The 16,044-nt window shown below is 43.4% G+C and overlaps 1 protein-coding gene across 2 annotated transcripts; it reads right to left on the bottom strand.

The window, feature by feature from the left end:
- Window positions 1–186: 186 nt before the first annotated feature.
- Window positions 187–15,640, bottom strand: LOC311063249 (testis development-related protein). 2 transcript variants are annotated; one of them, XM_084082545.1, is made up of 4 exons: window positions 15,145–15,640; window positions 10,117–10,191; window positions 3,863–3,978; window positions 187–2,925 (listed from the first exon to the last, which is right to left on the bottom strand). In XM_084082545.1, exons 1-4 carry the CDS (start codon window positions 15,229–15,231, stop codon window positions 2,448–2,450), a joined length of 756 nt encoding a protein of 251 aa, XP_083938671.1. In that variant the 5' UTR covers window positions 15,232–15,640; the 3' UTR covers window positions 187–2,447. The 2 variants fall into 2 exon arrangements, with proteins under 2 accessions (XP_083938671.1, XP_083938672.1); XM_084082546.1 differs by lacking the exon at window positions 10,117–10,191.
- Between the last annotated feature and the right edge of the window lie 404 nt (window positions 15,641–16,044).

Below are 16,044 nucleotides of genomic sequence, written 5' to 3'. Positions count from 1 at the left end.
TACTCCTGGAGTTATGTAAGCAGGTTGGCTAGTGTTATATGACTTGTGTTAAGAAGCTTAGGTAAAATGGTCCTGTTTTGGCCACATTGTTAGTGTAAACCATTCCAGTGTTGAAAGCATGCCCTGTAAATCAGTCTGTGTATTTAGTTCAGAGTGGAAGGTGTTGAAATAAGCAGAGCCAGACAGTCCCGGGTACGTCTTTATTCTGGTCGAACGCGACCCTATCTTTTTGTAAATACAGGATACAGGCATCCTTGGCAATGGATCCGTATCTGTGTACACTCTTGGCCGCAGTGGAGCAGACTTCAGTTTCAGACAGATTCAGTAGCTTTGCAAAGAAAAACAAAACAAAGGGAGAGGAAATAAAAGGCAAATGGCGTGAATTTAAACTGTTTGGTAAGCCACCGATGTTACAAAGGGCATTAAAAAAAACAGAAACAATCATTGCAGAAATTACATGATTATTCAATACGATAATATGTACACAGTAAAATCCTCAGTGTTGATTTATCCATAATTTATAACTCGGAGCGTACAAATGAATACACTTGTACACTCTGCGTTAAAGTAACACTCAGTATTTTACTGTGTAAGTACAATAAACAAGGCAGACCAATTTTCTTTCAATACCAACTCTATTCAGTCAGTTACAGCGCAAAGGCCCTCAGCATCTGGCAGAACTAACAGTAACCAGGGATACAGGGTAGTAACTGGAACACAGCGACCAACTCAAGGTTGGCACATCTTAACATCACACTGGAGGGCGGCCTGCTGCACCTGCAGGGCATTTTGATATGCAAGGCAAGTTATTGGTCAGAGAAGTTTGTTTGGTCTAGGAGTAATGTTTTAACACACCAAGGCCACAATATAACAAAAATTCTGATAACACAGTACACACCGTAAGATCCTTGAGTGTTAATTTAACTCTGAGGGCTTACAACTGGACCCGGAACGGTCCATTTGGTTAAGAGTTAAAGATGGGTAAATTAACACTAAGACTTTTACTGTGCAGGCACATCACAGAGCTCTCATGATAAATAGTAGTCCTGGTATAAAGATAATTTATCATCAGTACAGCCAAATACACAGCTTCTCATTCAAGTGTATTGCCATTCTACAAAGTAAGGGTGGTTCCCTAATATTTTTTTAAAGAAAGGAAGAACATACAGTTAATCATCTTAAAGAATGTCAAGACAACCTGACAAAAAACCCTCATCCTTTCCTACACTGATAGATTCATTCACACAGGCATTCATAAACACCTACAGCGCACGCGCACACACACCATTTACAGAGCACCTAATAGTCCAGAGCACAAAAAACATTTAATATGCTGTCTTTTGATTGTACAAAGCATTAGTTATGTATAAGTTAAGGCAACAAACTCACATTCTTTTCTTCAAGGCTTAAACTGCATAGAAGGAATGGCATGGGGAATCCATTCCAATATAAAAGCCCACAGAAGCATGTTGGCAGCTTTGCATATCTTCCCACAAGTGTTGTGAAAGCTCAATCTCAAAGTACTGTTTTCATTATAAAATGTCTGAAGGCCAGTGAAAATCACAGTTTAAAAGATACAGTAGTGTAAGGCTTCTGTGTGTGGTGAATTTTGTCTTCTGAATTTCAATGCTTTGCGATGGGAGCCCTGTCTCGCCATACTGTCTCAGGCCGCTGATAAACCTGGCAAATCGTTGCTGTCGGGCAGAAACCTCCAAGAATCTCCATATTCTAGCTTTTTGTGTTTTTTCGTAAATGAATGCCCCTACTTGATCATACAACATAATCACACAAAAGTATCAAAAGTACTGTAGCAACCCACAAGCTTGTAGATCAGCTACTTTTGCTATTTTTGAATTTGAATCCTGAAAAGTTATAGTTTTGTACAAATGAGGTTTCCACCCGACAAGAGACGATATGTCGCCTAGCTCAAGGTTTCTACAACGGTAAGACAACTTTGGCACGGAATCATTGGTGTTGGGTGGATTAATTATCAAGATTATTAGTTGAGCCACGACGCAATTGCAAAATGATTCTGATGAGGCTGTCTGTCTGTGTGTAAGTATGTATGTCACTATCTACAATGACGCAATACAATGTAACATCATCAAACCACAACACAAGGCCATGAAACTTCATATATTATCTATTTGACATGTGGTGCAATTTGGTCATCAAAGGTCAAGGTCGGCGATGAGCCACACGGTTCAACTATGCACACCTCTAAGGTTGTGGCAGACCAATGGGAACGTACAGTAAGTATGGGTTTAGTCTGTTCAGTCCAGGGCTGGAATAAAACTCTAATGAACAGTTCAATAACAATGGTTTGCTACGTACAAAGACAGACAGATAATTGGTTCCCATCAACATACTTTCCCCTTATAAACAGAGAAAGGACCAGAGGTACTGATGGAGAGAGAGGAGTGGAGGTAAATTGGTGATGGGGGTTACTATTTAAACCCCTCCCACGAGCTCTCCGACACAATCCCTCGACTCCTCCTGCTGATGCCGGCCAGCTTGCCTTTGGCCCGCGTCGTCCACCTGACGGCCGCAGAATCCTTGGAGTCGCTTGACAGGTTAGCGTAGCGTGACGAGTCCTCCTCCAGCCCCAGGCCTGCCCAGGAGGGCAGCCCCCCCTCGGGGGGCCCCGGGGACTCGGGGAGGCTAACAGGTGAGTCCCCCCCGGTCTGGCTCTTGCCCTCTGGGCTCTCGTCCGTCGGAGTCTCTGTCGTGTCCCCGCTGACCTGAGGCGGCTCCCAGCCCTCCAGCTTCTCCGGCTTCTTGGTGGGCGTGATCTGCTTCATCGTCATGGTAACGCTCTCCCAGAAACAGTGGCTCTTTTCTGTTTTCTCCTTCTTCTCTTTGTCTTTCTCCTTCTCTTTCTCCTTTTCCTTCTCTTTCTCTTCGTCCTTGATTTTCTTGTGAGACCTTTTGTATGACAACAGAAAAAAGAAAATTGGATTGAGAAAAACAAAGCGGTACGTATACATGTACTGTATATACATAATATGTAACCAACCCAAGTCTGCCCCATGGAAATCCAAACTATCTACCGCACAAGCAATGGGGAATCCACCCTGTCAAGGAGATATTGGGCTTCTGGTCTGCAGGCAGGGCTACTCTGCTACAATCCCACCCCGTGCTCACTTGGACATCACCCCAACGGGAAACCTGATCTGGATCCAGGCCAGACTACTCTACGACATACTGTATTATATACTGTACTTGAGACACAATTTGCAGCACACAAATCACCCAGAACCAGTAGGAATCAGGAAGCACTCCTCAAATTAACAGGATACTGGACCGTGGAGGGTGTGTGGGATCTGTTACCGGGACTTAAGAGGCTGGGCGGAGAAAGGGATACGTTTCAGACGCATAACGGCTGGGGAGTGGAACTTTCCCCCACAGAGTGAGCCATTGTATAGGATTTCCCAGGAGAATTGTACATCTGTCACGGCTGGACTGATTTACTCGGGTTTTCCTCTCCGTATGTGTTCCACTTCCTCAAAGGAGGTCGAGATGTCGACTGGGATTTGTACGTATGCCAGTGGTTCTCACCCCCCACCCCCAAGGGGTCCTTGAGGGGGTTCCAGGGGGTCCCCAGTTAATTATTAACAGTTAGGAACCAAATGGAAATCTTACAGGTCTGTAATGGAAATGGACCCTTACGGGTCCATTTGATTCCATTTGCACACTGTCAGAGTACAAATGGACAATGTCGGACCCCCATAACTCTCAGAGTTATGGGGATCCGTGACCTTATCTAATGCACACCAAATTAAATGAAAATAAAGGTTGAGAACCACTGCTCTATGTCAATACCTATCGCAGGTGTCATAAAAACAAAAGACCATAACCTCACCCTCTCCGGTCGGTCAGCTTGACTCCGGTGATCAGGAAGTGTTCGTCGTCTTTGGAGGAGAACATCTTCTTGTCTCTCCTCTCCTTCTTGGATCTGATCTTCTTGACTTTGGACTCCTGACAGAGACACAGCACCACGGCTTTGAATCACAGGGTGGAAATAATAAACATCATCTGTTGCATTCTTCTCTCTCCGCCTCATGCCTCATTTTGTGAATGATTTACGCTCCAAAAGGTCATAATGTGCTGAAAAACAAACTTCTCAGTGTTGGACAAAGCTCAGTCTAAATTATATCTGTCTACGTAAAATATAAAATGGCACATAGACACAGCCATCAGTGCTCTGACATTGGTGCTCCTGTATGTTCTATCCTCCATACCAAGTCAATGTGACCAGAAATTGTTACCAACAGTATTGCATTTTTATTTTATGAAGCAATAATTTGGTTAGTTTTTCCTCTGCTGGCATTGAGGACATATTGATTGAAGAGTACAGAGAGAGAGAGATGCTGGGGGAGGGGGGTGAGATAAAGATAAAGGAAGGAGACAGACTCCATGCTGTATTGACTTGGCAGTACAGTGTGCATTCCAGCTGGAGTACCCTCTACTCCTACAAAGCCTCCTCGACTCTCCTGTCACATCCGAATTCCTCCCTGCCTCCACTGTGCTCCTCGGCAGGCCGATACCAGCCTACTCAGCGATTGTGGAACAAAACGTTGGCTCTGTCTCTCTCTCCTCCATGTGCCTGGGAAGCATTCCCAATGTCAACTGTCAAGGTTATAACGTCGACTCCCTGCTTACATCCGCCCCGGGCTGCGTCACTTATCAAAACATTTCTAGTTTTCACTGAATCGCTTTGATGAAGTGGCCTGACCCCAACAACCCTTTTTAGCGGTGTATATACTTCTATGTTCTTTCCTATAGGGCATCGCAGTTGCGGCCACTTCCGGGTTCCACTGCAAAATACTCAATGCATTTTTCCCATTGACATTTCCAAAAATATTTGTATCAATTAATTTAAGCCTAGAATCAAGCCATCCAGGGTCCTGGTGAATCATTACCATTAAACATTTTTTTCTGTGATTTATTTTATTTTATATTTAATTATATGATATACTATATTTAATAAATACCCTTTGTTTTGCCGTTTTCAAAAACAAATTTTCACAGAATCAAAGGTTTTATGGTCATGATTCACCAGGATCCTGGATAGCTTGATTCTAGGCTTAAATTAATTGATATAAATATTTTTGGAAATGTCAATGGGAAAAATGCATTGAGTATTTTGCAGTGGAACCAGGAAGTGGGCGGGAACTGCGATGCCCTATAGAGGAGGTGCATTCACACACACTCCAGTTCACTTCCTTTTTGTTCAGAGATCAGATGAGGGGACAACACAGACAACAAACAAGCAACCGACTCTAGACCAAAGCAGCGAACTCCTCCTGGGACAAACACATTTAGTAAAGTAAGAACTCTCCCCATTCCCAGGAACGCTCAGCAGAGCTTCCCTGTTCAAATTACAAAGTACTGATACCACACAATTTACCTTGACACTTATTCAGTAAATAAACATACACAAACACTCTTTGCCATGTAATATGACGCGCACACACACACGCTTGCTGGTGCAGGCATTCATACACACATCCACAATAGACATGCATACTTTATCCTCTTCCCCTGTATCTGTGTCAGTACAAAATCTTGGCAGTATGTCTAATGCTCTCCTCCCATGCTCACTTTTCACAGTATCTTACAATTGAATGTGTGAAAAATGTTCACCATGAATGTCTGTGTGATATCTAATCGAGGAGAGATGTAATGTACTGTGACCGTCTGTGGTTTAACGGTTGGCACGGGTTGGCCTGACCTGCAAAGGGGATGAAGGTGGCGGTGGGTTAACACTCTCACCCCACCCAGTTTCATTCCTTGGACGTCACCAAGGAACGTATTTACAGTAAGAAGGAAGAGAAGCGTTCTACGCCAGGCATGCGCCATTGACGCACCTGGGAAGCAAACTGGAAACGGAAGTTTGATGGAATGCATTGAAGTCAATGAGACCCAGCTGGACCAGCTTATAAACAAACAATATTTTTGACTGATGAATGATGTCATATTATCAGGAAAATAAAAGAAGCCATATCACACATTGTTTTCTGATGACTCGTCTTTCAATTTGAGGCATCTAAAGAGCGCAAGCAAATTTTTCTAGCTCGGCAATATCGTGATAATTGGTTAACAACCTGTCAATGACTGACAGCCTCACAACAACAGCCCATACTTACAATACTGCCCATTCAAGTACTCTGCGCTGTTTAGATACCTCAATAAAATTATATACTGTGCACATTGAAAAACAAGACAGCAGAAAACATTGTGTGATACATACTGTATGTCTTCTTTATGTTCCTGAACCGATTATTTTACAAAGGTCGCAGTCATTTAGAAAGTGTTTATTTATTTGCTTGTCCACCTGGCTCTCATTGACAATGCACTCTATTGAGCATTTGCCTCCCAGTGCGACAAATCTGCCAGCTGGACAGAGAAAATTACATACAGTAGATGTCCGTTCCTTCCTAAATAAATTCCTTGGATGTCACTGGGAAATTACCCTGTTTGCCAGTGTGATGTCATAAGTGATTAACACCTGAAGCCAATTCAATTAACAGCTAAAACTGCTTAAAAACTCAGCACGGGTGAGCTATTCTTTTATTGTTACAGGGGTTTGATTAAGGACACTTTTCGTTTACCCCAGAGAGCAGTGACTAGTTTCTGACGGATCTCTAATTTCCCAGTGTCTGGCTCCTAGAATAGATCAAATCATCATGACGTCGCCACAACCAAAAATATATTTCTGGCTGGATAACACCGTCAGTGTCCGTTGGGACAGTATTATTGTTCCTGGAAAAGGAAGGGAAGTCTGCACACTGTGCGTAGCTCCCAGTAGAAAAAGAATGACAAGTGACAACAGTTTCGACCCATGTGGGTCTTCATCAGGTCAGTATTATTGTTCACCTTATTTCTACAAGAACAGAGCACTTACAATATTTTGTATCGAGTATTAGAAATACACCATTTTGTTCTAAATATCCACAGGGTGACAAAATAGACGTAAGGATTGGAACTGGACAGTTCCAATACATATATTATATGTTATATATTATATTAACATATATTATAGCTATCCATAGACATTCCACCAGGAAATACCGCCCTACCCGGTGGTTTACAAACATTCTGATTTGGTCTAATACAGCTCATCTCTTCTCTCACCATCATAATACCACAGGTTTATTATCACCCAAAAATATTCACAGCGACTTATCTGTCAGCAATTTCAACACCCCTCCCATCACTCTGTCTTACTCCCTCTCTTTGTCGTTGCGTTGGTCTCGCTCCCACTTTATTGCTCTCTATCTCTTGGCCACTCCTCTCCTCCCTGCCCCCACGTTCCCTGAGTGCTGCCAAGTGTAAACTGTGGATCAGATTTGCCATAGTTAGAGCTTTGCAGTACAGACTGAGACCAGAGATGCCAACAGAGATTGCATGCCGTGTATGTGTATGTATGTATGTATGTGTGTGTGTGTGTGTGTGTGTGTGTGTGTGTGTGTGTGTGTGTGTGTGTGTGTGTGTGTGTGCACGCGTGCACGTACATACGTGTACATGCATATAGTATGTGTACAATACATGTTTGTCTTTGCACGGTTACATGCAAGCATTTAAAAGTACTGTATGTGCCTTTATGTCTGTGCACCCATACAGAGACTTGCCTATTTGAGATTTTCTTCAGCATTAACCTCCAAGCTTCTAGGCCCAAAGCAGCTCAGTCTGCAGTAATCTCTCCCCAGCCACAGCCGGCCGGCAGGCAAACCAAATAGCTCAGCGAGCTTACTGTGTGGGGAGCAACGTATCTTTATGGTTTTAATGCATTCTATGCCTGAAGGAACAATAGCTCTCTTATTGGATAGAATTCTTCCATCCATTCCAAAGAGATACCTATATCTTTGAAATTAAAGGGGCGTTCACCCTGCAATTTCATTCTGCAATCATTTAGAAATTGGCATGAAAGGTTGTCTATGAATCAGCGACGTCAAACTAGATAATGAGAATGGGAGTTTTCAAGAGGCAGATGAGTTTCATGGGTTTGGCGGTTATTTGAAAGCGTTTGAGAACTCGTATTAACTTTGTCCATTTATGGAATCTTTGTGAGCTAAGGCAGGTGAATGCTTTGTCACGAGATAGGCTGAAATCCAACATACGTGACCTCTGTCTCTCCACTTTACCGTCTCTCTCCATCGTACATGATAACATTTTCAGAAATGGCACAACTACTTTTTATGACAGTGCCTGGTGGTGAAAATAACGGATCTACAAGCTTTACAGATCTTGAACATTTGCTATTCATTTTTTAAATAGGGACGACAGGGTTAAAGTGGTTACAATGACAAAGACCAGTCTGGACTTAGCCTGAGGCAGGGAAAGGTATCTTGTTACACTCTCCGAGTGAAATTAACACTCATGATTTTACAGCGTGCACTCTTGCCAAGAGACTTCCTGTCCATTTTGTCAGGTTTCCTAATAGGAACATAAAGTGACCTGTGGTCGAAGGGGGACAAATGTCACCTTCCATACTATCAGGGCAGCTGTGGCTATTTTCAGCTTTGTTTTTCTTTCATGGCGATTGTTCCCCCACCAAAGGCTGAACCTCCTCGAAGGAATGTTCAGTTTCCTTCCCTTGTCCAGGCCAGCCACCTATGTCCTAACTTACAAAGGAAAAAAGGAACAGATTATGAAATAGCGCACACGTCCTGTGAACCAAGTAAGCTACACAGTAAAATGGACCCGTAAGGGTCTCTCTCTCAGTGGTAAATTAACTCTGAGGGTTTTAATACTTTACTTACAGTACGTAACCATGTGAGACTATAGATGTAGGTCTACAGACACCCGCAACAAACATTACATTTATATTACAGTAAAAGTGAAGCAATCATGAACATTCATGAACAAAAATCCTGCACTCTGGCCCCGGACGGCTGGCGTACAGTAGCTAATGCGAATCGAATCCCGATCCCGACAACCTTTGCTGCGTGTCACTCCCCATCGCTCTCTCCCCATTTCCTGCCAGTCTACTGTATACTATCAATAAAAAGGCAGAAAAAGCCAAGAAATATCTAATAAAAAATCCCACACTCTGCTCTTGCTCAGCAGCATCAGTTTTATTCAAATTGACATGACGTTTCGGTCCCTCTGAACCTTCATCAACAGTGTCTTGTAAAAGACTATTAACCCTTTAAGACCGGGAGAAGCATCTGTGTCATTTTTAGATTTGACCTAAAAAGCATTATTTTACACTTTGGCTATTCAAAAATAGCCAAAGCCTCATAGCACGGCACTGAGTGCCGCGCTATGAGGCTTCATAGCTTTGCTTGTGGGGGTCCCTGGTACAAAATATTTTGAGATGGCGGTCCGCGGCCAAATACATATACATTTTGGGGTCCTTGACATGAGATTGAGAGAAGATTGAGAACCACTGACATAGTAACGACATTTTGTAGAATCAGCCTCAGGTCTTAATGGGTTAATACAGTAAAACTGTAAAATAAAATATGTATTATTAGTTAGATTTACTTGTTGCGGCCCTACTTCAAACATTATATCAAAAAGCCCCTTATTTACAATTACTAAACCCCTATGCTTCTTGTATGGAAAACCAAATAGGTAAACTGAACATGCTGGATGGATATCTTTGGAATCAGAGGATACAATCACGCATTCACGAACATATACACATACACACACGCAATCACATACACAAATACACTTGTATATAAACACACATGCACGCACACACACCGTAGCAGTTATCCAGTGTCAGGGTTGAGAAGCAGGGCAGGTTAGGAATCAGGTTGGTGATGTTTACTGATAAACACTGACTGCAGCCTCAGCTGCACTGCTACTAGCATGTGCATACAGTATGTACTGTGTGTGTGTGTGTGTGTGTGTGTCTGTGTGTCTGTGTGTCTGTGTGTGTGTGTGTGTGTGTGTGTGTGTGTGTGTGTGTGTGTGTGTGTGTGTGTGTGTGTGTGTGTGTGTGTGTGTGTGTGTGTGTGCAGATGTGGTCAGGGTATTTTATTTTTGTTGAGTTGTGTTGCGTTGTGTAAAACTGAAAATGGAAGGAAAGTGAAATGAAAAGGTGAATTACTTTAAGTACGGCTGTTTGTGTGTGTGTGTGTGTTACTTTTTTCTGTTTACCTTGGATGCTGGAGACTCTACCTCCTCCTCTTCCTCTTCTTCTTCTCCTCCTCCTCCTCCTTCTACGTCTTTATCCTGAACACACACACACACACACACACACACACGCCAGGAGGAGTTAGCAACTGCCTTACCCTCCTGCCAAATACAGTCCACACTCCACAGCAGGGGTCCTGTGTGTGTGTGTGTGTGTGTGTGTGTGTGTGTGTGTGTGTGTGTGTGTGTGTGTGTGTGTGTGTGTGTGTGTGTGTGTGTGTGTGTGTGTGTGTGTGTGTGTGTGTACAGGTCTTCCTGTAAAACACACAGGCTAAACTATTTTCAAGTTGTAACATAAACACAGCGTGTTTGGATGGTGGGGATAGAGGGGGGGTGAGAGGAAAGCCACTGGGCTCAGAGAGAGAGAGACAGACAGACAGACAGACAGACAGACAGACAGACAGACCTGACTGAGGGAAGACTCAAACAAAGGATAAGGGAAACAAAGCCAGTAGCAAAGGGGAAAAAACCCAGTAACTTCATACACTGCAAAGTCATGAGTCTTAATTTAACTCTGTCATTATTGGCCACTTTGCACACTCAGTCAGAGTTAGTAATAAGAATGTGAGGCTGCTAAAGTGAACCAGAGCTCACCGAAGACATCATTAATGCAGAACTAGTTCTAATTATGAGAAAGGCGTTGCTGTCAGGCAGAAACCTCGATACATTTGAAACATGGAGATAAGAGGTTTCCTCTTATCTCCATCCTCGATTTTTGACCCCATAAATGAATGCCCTACTTCATAATACAAGAGTGTTACACAAAAGTAGATATGCTATTTTAAAATGTTTTTAAAATATTTTTTTAAAGAACGGTTTTGGACATACAAGGTTTCCATCTGAGAGACAGAGGGAGAGAGGGAGAGAGGGAGAGAGGGAGAGAGAGAGAGAGAGAGATGGCGGTTGGACATGCCAGAGCAAAGTCTTTTTGGGTCCCTGCCACCTGTGCAGATCAAAGACGATACACACACACACACACACACAGCTTATACTTAGAGAGTAAGCATTAACAACCATAGAACAGAGAGAGAGATAGTGGCAGAGGGGAGGAGGGAGAGAGAGCATAAAGGGGGGGGGGGGGGGGGGGGTAAAGAGAGTATTGCTTTTCTAATGCTCGGGGTGGGGGTTTCAACAAACTCTACAAACAGGGAGTAAGGATTTGCTTTCTCACCTCAGGGAGGATTCTCTCTCTCTCTCTCTCTCTGTGTTATTGTCTGTCTGTCTGTCTGTCTGTCTGTCTGTCTGTGTGCGTGCGTGCGTGCGTGCGTGCGTGCGTGTGTAGATACTGGCTCAGTATTGTCTGATTTCCAGCAAGATGAGGAATTTTAACACTTTAAAGTTCAAAGCACCATCAGGATTTACACAGATTTACACTAAAAAACCTGACGACTCTTTAGAAGAACATCAGGGCCTGCTGTATTTACCAGTCACCATTTCCAGTGGTAACTTAACACATGTATTACATTTTGCTGCGAAAGGAGGGGTTTTCTGACGAATCCAGGTTTTCTTTGCATTACGGATTATAATGATTTAATAATTGGGACCCTACGGGGCAAGACGTCTGTTTGATCTGCCTTCCCCATAAACCTTTCACTGTCAGTTTAGGATCAGGGCAACTACTCTCTCTCTGTTGCTCCCTCTCTCTCTCTCTCTCTCTCTCTCTTTTCTTTTTGCACTTCTCATGATTTACACCAGTCAGATGTTAGGTCGTCTGAAGTTGTTTGAAGCCCTGATGTGTAATGTCAATAATCCTGCTTCATAGAGAGGGCTGTAAGCAGGTGGATTTAAGGCCACGATATTGAAGTATGCAGGTGTCTGATGGCTGTTCCACATAGGAAAACAGGGGTACACACACACACACACACACACACACACACACAGATAAAAGATTTTACACACACACACACACACACACACACACACACACACACACACACACACACACACACACACACACACACACACACACACACACACACACACACACACACACACACACACACACACACACACACACACCACTTTTATACTCTCACAGTTTAATTTATAATTTAATTATGAGGATTTTACTGTACACATTGCTAAACAAACACACGCACGCTTGGCGCACGCGCACACACGCACACCTAATGAACTTCAAGAGAAACTAAGCTAGGCGGAGACGTTGGGAAAGCAAGCTGTGGCACAGGCCTAGCAGCCCTAGAGCACTGTGGAGAGAAAAAAAAGAAAAGATATTAACTTCAAATCCTTTCTGCTCTCTCTCTCTCCCCCGTCATGCTCCTTCTGCTTTCTCTCACTCTCTCTCTTTCCTTCTGATTCTTCATGTACTATACTTACTCCTTCCTATTTGTTTGCATCTACCTGTCCTGCAGCTGTGTCTGTGTTCAAGTCTGTATGTTTTTCTCTCCCTGGGCGAGACGGATCTATGACTTGTCTGTCTGTCAGCCTCTCTCTCTCTCTCTCTCTCTCTCTCTCTGTGCGTCATTATCACACTCTACCAAATCTCCAACCTACAAACCGGTCTCTAGTATTCATGTTGGCCAAGGGAGGGCACTGAATAAAGGAAGGAAAGGGAAAACGTTCGAGACAGTGTGCTGCCATCGTGTTTTTGGGCCTGATGCCAACTTCATACTCCTCCAGTGTACAAGGGCTGAATGCACTCCTGTCTGCATCGTTTACCAGATTTTATGATCCGACCCCCTTGACCCTGGAGGCACTATATTGCTATGGCGACTGGAGGAGACCTCCCTGATGACTTTCCCAGGCGTCTTGGGGAAGAAGTCACTGACCTGGTCCGGGATCAGTTCTTAGTGTCCAAACAGCCACGGTGGACCGGTGAGAAGAGGAAAACGACACTGAAGTCAGGGTTGGTTCCCAGGATGGGAGAGTTGGGAAATACACCACAGACATCCAGCCAAGGGCCAAATATGCCAGATTTATGATCTGTTGCGCACCAGAAATACCAAATCTACACGCTCACAACGCGTTGCAAATGTGACATGTGGTGGTGGGTGGGCTTGTAGATCAGCTATTTTTGGTGTGGGGCACCGTCGACTGAGCGTAAATTAGGCAGTAATCAGGCTATAGATCCTGACATTATCCCAACAACACATGAGGAATGTCGCTGGTTAACAGTGTTGACTAATCTTCCATGCCTGCTATTGACGAGAGATTGGCACTTTAGTCTATCTATCTCTACACTGTATTTTGAAACGCTGACAAAGCAACAGTCAATGAATGACATAATGTACAACAAATGGCCATAAGCAATTAAGTCTCAACATGCAAACTAGACCATGAGGGTTTGTACTTAATAAGAGGATCCATTTTAAATTACCAGAAATTAGGCTACACTTACATAAGACACTGAATAATAGACCAAAAGTAGGCCTATGCTTTCTGAGTGTGTGTGTGTGTGTGCGTGCGTGCGTGCGTGCGTGCGTGTGTGTGTACAGTATATAGTATGTGTGTTTAAGCCGCTTGCGTGCATACAGCCAGGTTCTCTCTTAGTCTCTTATCTCAAGACTATCCCCCAGCACCCTGCCAAAGCCTGGCTGCCTGCAAGTGCCGATATGGGGGCTCCTAGACCCCACACACTGTTACTGCTCACCTGGGAAATGGTGTGTGTGTGTGTGTGTGTGTGTGTGTGTGTGTGTGTGTGTGTGTGTGTGTGTGTGTGTGTGTGTGTGTGTGTGTGTGTGTGTGTGTGTGTGTGTGTGTGTGTGTGTGTGTGTGTGTAAGACCGCCTGTACACTAGACTAGAGGTCTTATCAGGGCAGATGTGGTATTTTCATCTAAGCGAGCTTATCTGTCGCCCCTCGTTTCTCATAACAGCCCGGCATGACTCCTAGACATCTAAAGTTGACCTAATGGAAAAGACATTGTGGTTTCCATGACCATGCACACACACAATCATGTGAAGAGACAGGAGCTAACTATGACAGACGGTAACCATGACAGACATGTGTCAAACAACCTAAACTATGACCTATTAAGATAGGGGCACTTCAGTCGATTTTGTGACTGAGGCTAAATTATTTCACACACAGCCCTTTTCCATGTGATGTCCCATCACTCTCATACAAAAATCCTGTGTTAATTGATCCATTTGTAACTCTGATTAGTGTACAAATGGAACCACCTGGACCCTTGGAATCAACGGTTTTACAGTGTGTCGCGACATCTGATTTGCACTCTTATCTCCCCACCACACTGACAGCATCTCTGCTCTCACGGGATGCTCTATATGGTCGCATTATAGCTCATAATTATATATAGCTTAACCAACTGTTGTTAATTCGGACAGTCTTGGCATGTTTTATGGAAGCGAATAGATGCCATAATTCAAATGAAATGGAAAATGATTAAATGTAAACGCTATTGCATTTTATATTCATCTTTGTCTAAAAAAAAATGCTCGAAAGTGCATTTTCTGAAGAAGATTAAAAAACAGTTCTCTTATTTCAATTGAATTTTCGAATTTGCCATTTAATTTGAATTATGGCATCTATTCGCTTCCATAGTGTTTTCAGAGCTTAGTTAGGGGGAAAAGTCGAGGTGTAGAAAGATATTCTAGAAAGATCTTTAGCCCAGGGGTCTTCAACGTTTTCAGGCCAAGGACCCCCCTAGCTGAGAGAGAGATGAAGCAGGGACCCCCTCTATATCGTATAAAATTGTGTTTCAGATTCCATTTTTGTTTGTTTACGTGGTCTGCTCTTTTTTCCCTCTACACCTATAAACCTCTTTGCCAAAAATAGCCGATCTACAAGCTCACAACGTCTTGCAGTGAGCTTGTAGATCTGCTATTTTTGGCCAAAGTTCTCCTCAGAAAAGGGATACTAGGGTTCAAGTGGTTCAGGTAAAAAAAAATCATATCACACAAAGATTTGGCGGACACCCTTAACTCTGAGGACCCCCTGTTGAAGACCCCTGCTTTAGCCTATACAACCTGCGCGTTAAAACCCCGTTACATTAATGTACTATATCACCCACCTTATAAGAGTGATGATAATGCCAGGACATGTCGTCTTCCTCGGACGCATAATCCACCAGCACTTTGCTTTTGCTTTTCTTGAACATCTTGTCACTTGACGATCGAAACAGTCCCGTGTTGTTATTCTTCTTCTGATGAGTTGTACAGAGGCTGTACTGGGGGATCGAATTCTGATTCTCCAGGGCAGGCCAACACAACAGTCAGTTAATCGGTCCGATCGGATCCTGTCAAAGTGGAGACGTAGTCCAGATAGATAGAGTTAAAGTTGTGCGTTTTTTTTTTGCCCGTTTCTGGAGAGATCTCTGCGAAGCCCCGACGCGGTGATGCTTTTCTTTCTTTAATAATACAGCAACACAACCTGCAGGCTTCTCCTTCGTCTTCCCATCAGAAACAACACACTGTTCATTGATCACCAAGGCGCTGCTTGCTGCTGCAGATCGTATCCTTTTCATATGTGTTTGTCTTTGTTTTTGGTGTTTGTACGCAAGCAGCAACCACGACCACCCGAACATTTAAGCATCGCTCCTCCCATCATCCCGTACAGCGTGTGTACCCCCAGTGGTGGAAGAGGTAGGCTACTCACATTCTTTACTTGAGTAAAAGTATCAGTGCCGCAATGTAGAAATAAATTCTCCGTTACAATTAAAAGTCCCGTGTTCAGAATTTACTTGAGTAAAAGTACAAAGGTATTGGTATCAAAATGTAGCCTACTTAGAGTACCAAAAGTACAAAGTAGCCTACATTGTGCAGAATGTCCCACCTCACAAGTTTTCAAATGAAATGGAAAATAGTAGATCTACAAGCTCACAAGGCTTGGCATGGGGACACATTGTGAGCTTGTAGATCGGCCGATATATAGGGTTGAAGTGGGTAGTGTATGTTTTGTAATAATAATCAAA

This window comes from Gymnoscopelus microlampas, assembly GCF_963454915.1.
Source record: "Gymnoscopelus microlampas genome assembly, chromosome: 16".
NCBI classification, from domain to species: Eukaryota; Metazoa; Chordata; class Actinopteri; order Myctophiformes; family Myctophidae; genus Gymnoscopelus; species Gymnoscopelus microlampas.
Note: the sequence above shows the minus strand (reverse complement) of the source record. Positions and strands in the feature narration are given on the sequence as shown.

Coding starts and splice junctions, on each gene's coding strand:
- LOC311063249 (XM_084082545.1), bottom strand. CDS start 15,231: ATGTTCAAGAAAAGCAAAAGCAAAGTGCTGGTGGATTATGCGTCCGAG. Junction 10,192..15,144: donor ATTATCATCACTCTTATAAG/GTGGGTGATATA, acceptor GTGTGTGTTCAG/GATAAAGACGTAGAAGGAGG. Junction 3,979..10,116: donor TAGAGTCTCCAGCATCCAAG/GTAAACAGAAAA, acceptor TGTCTCTGTCAG/GAGTCCAAAGTCAAGAAGAT.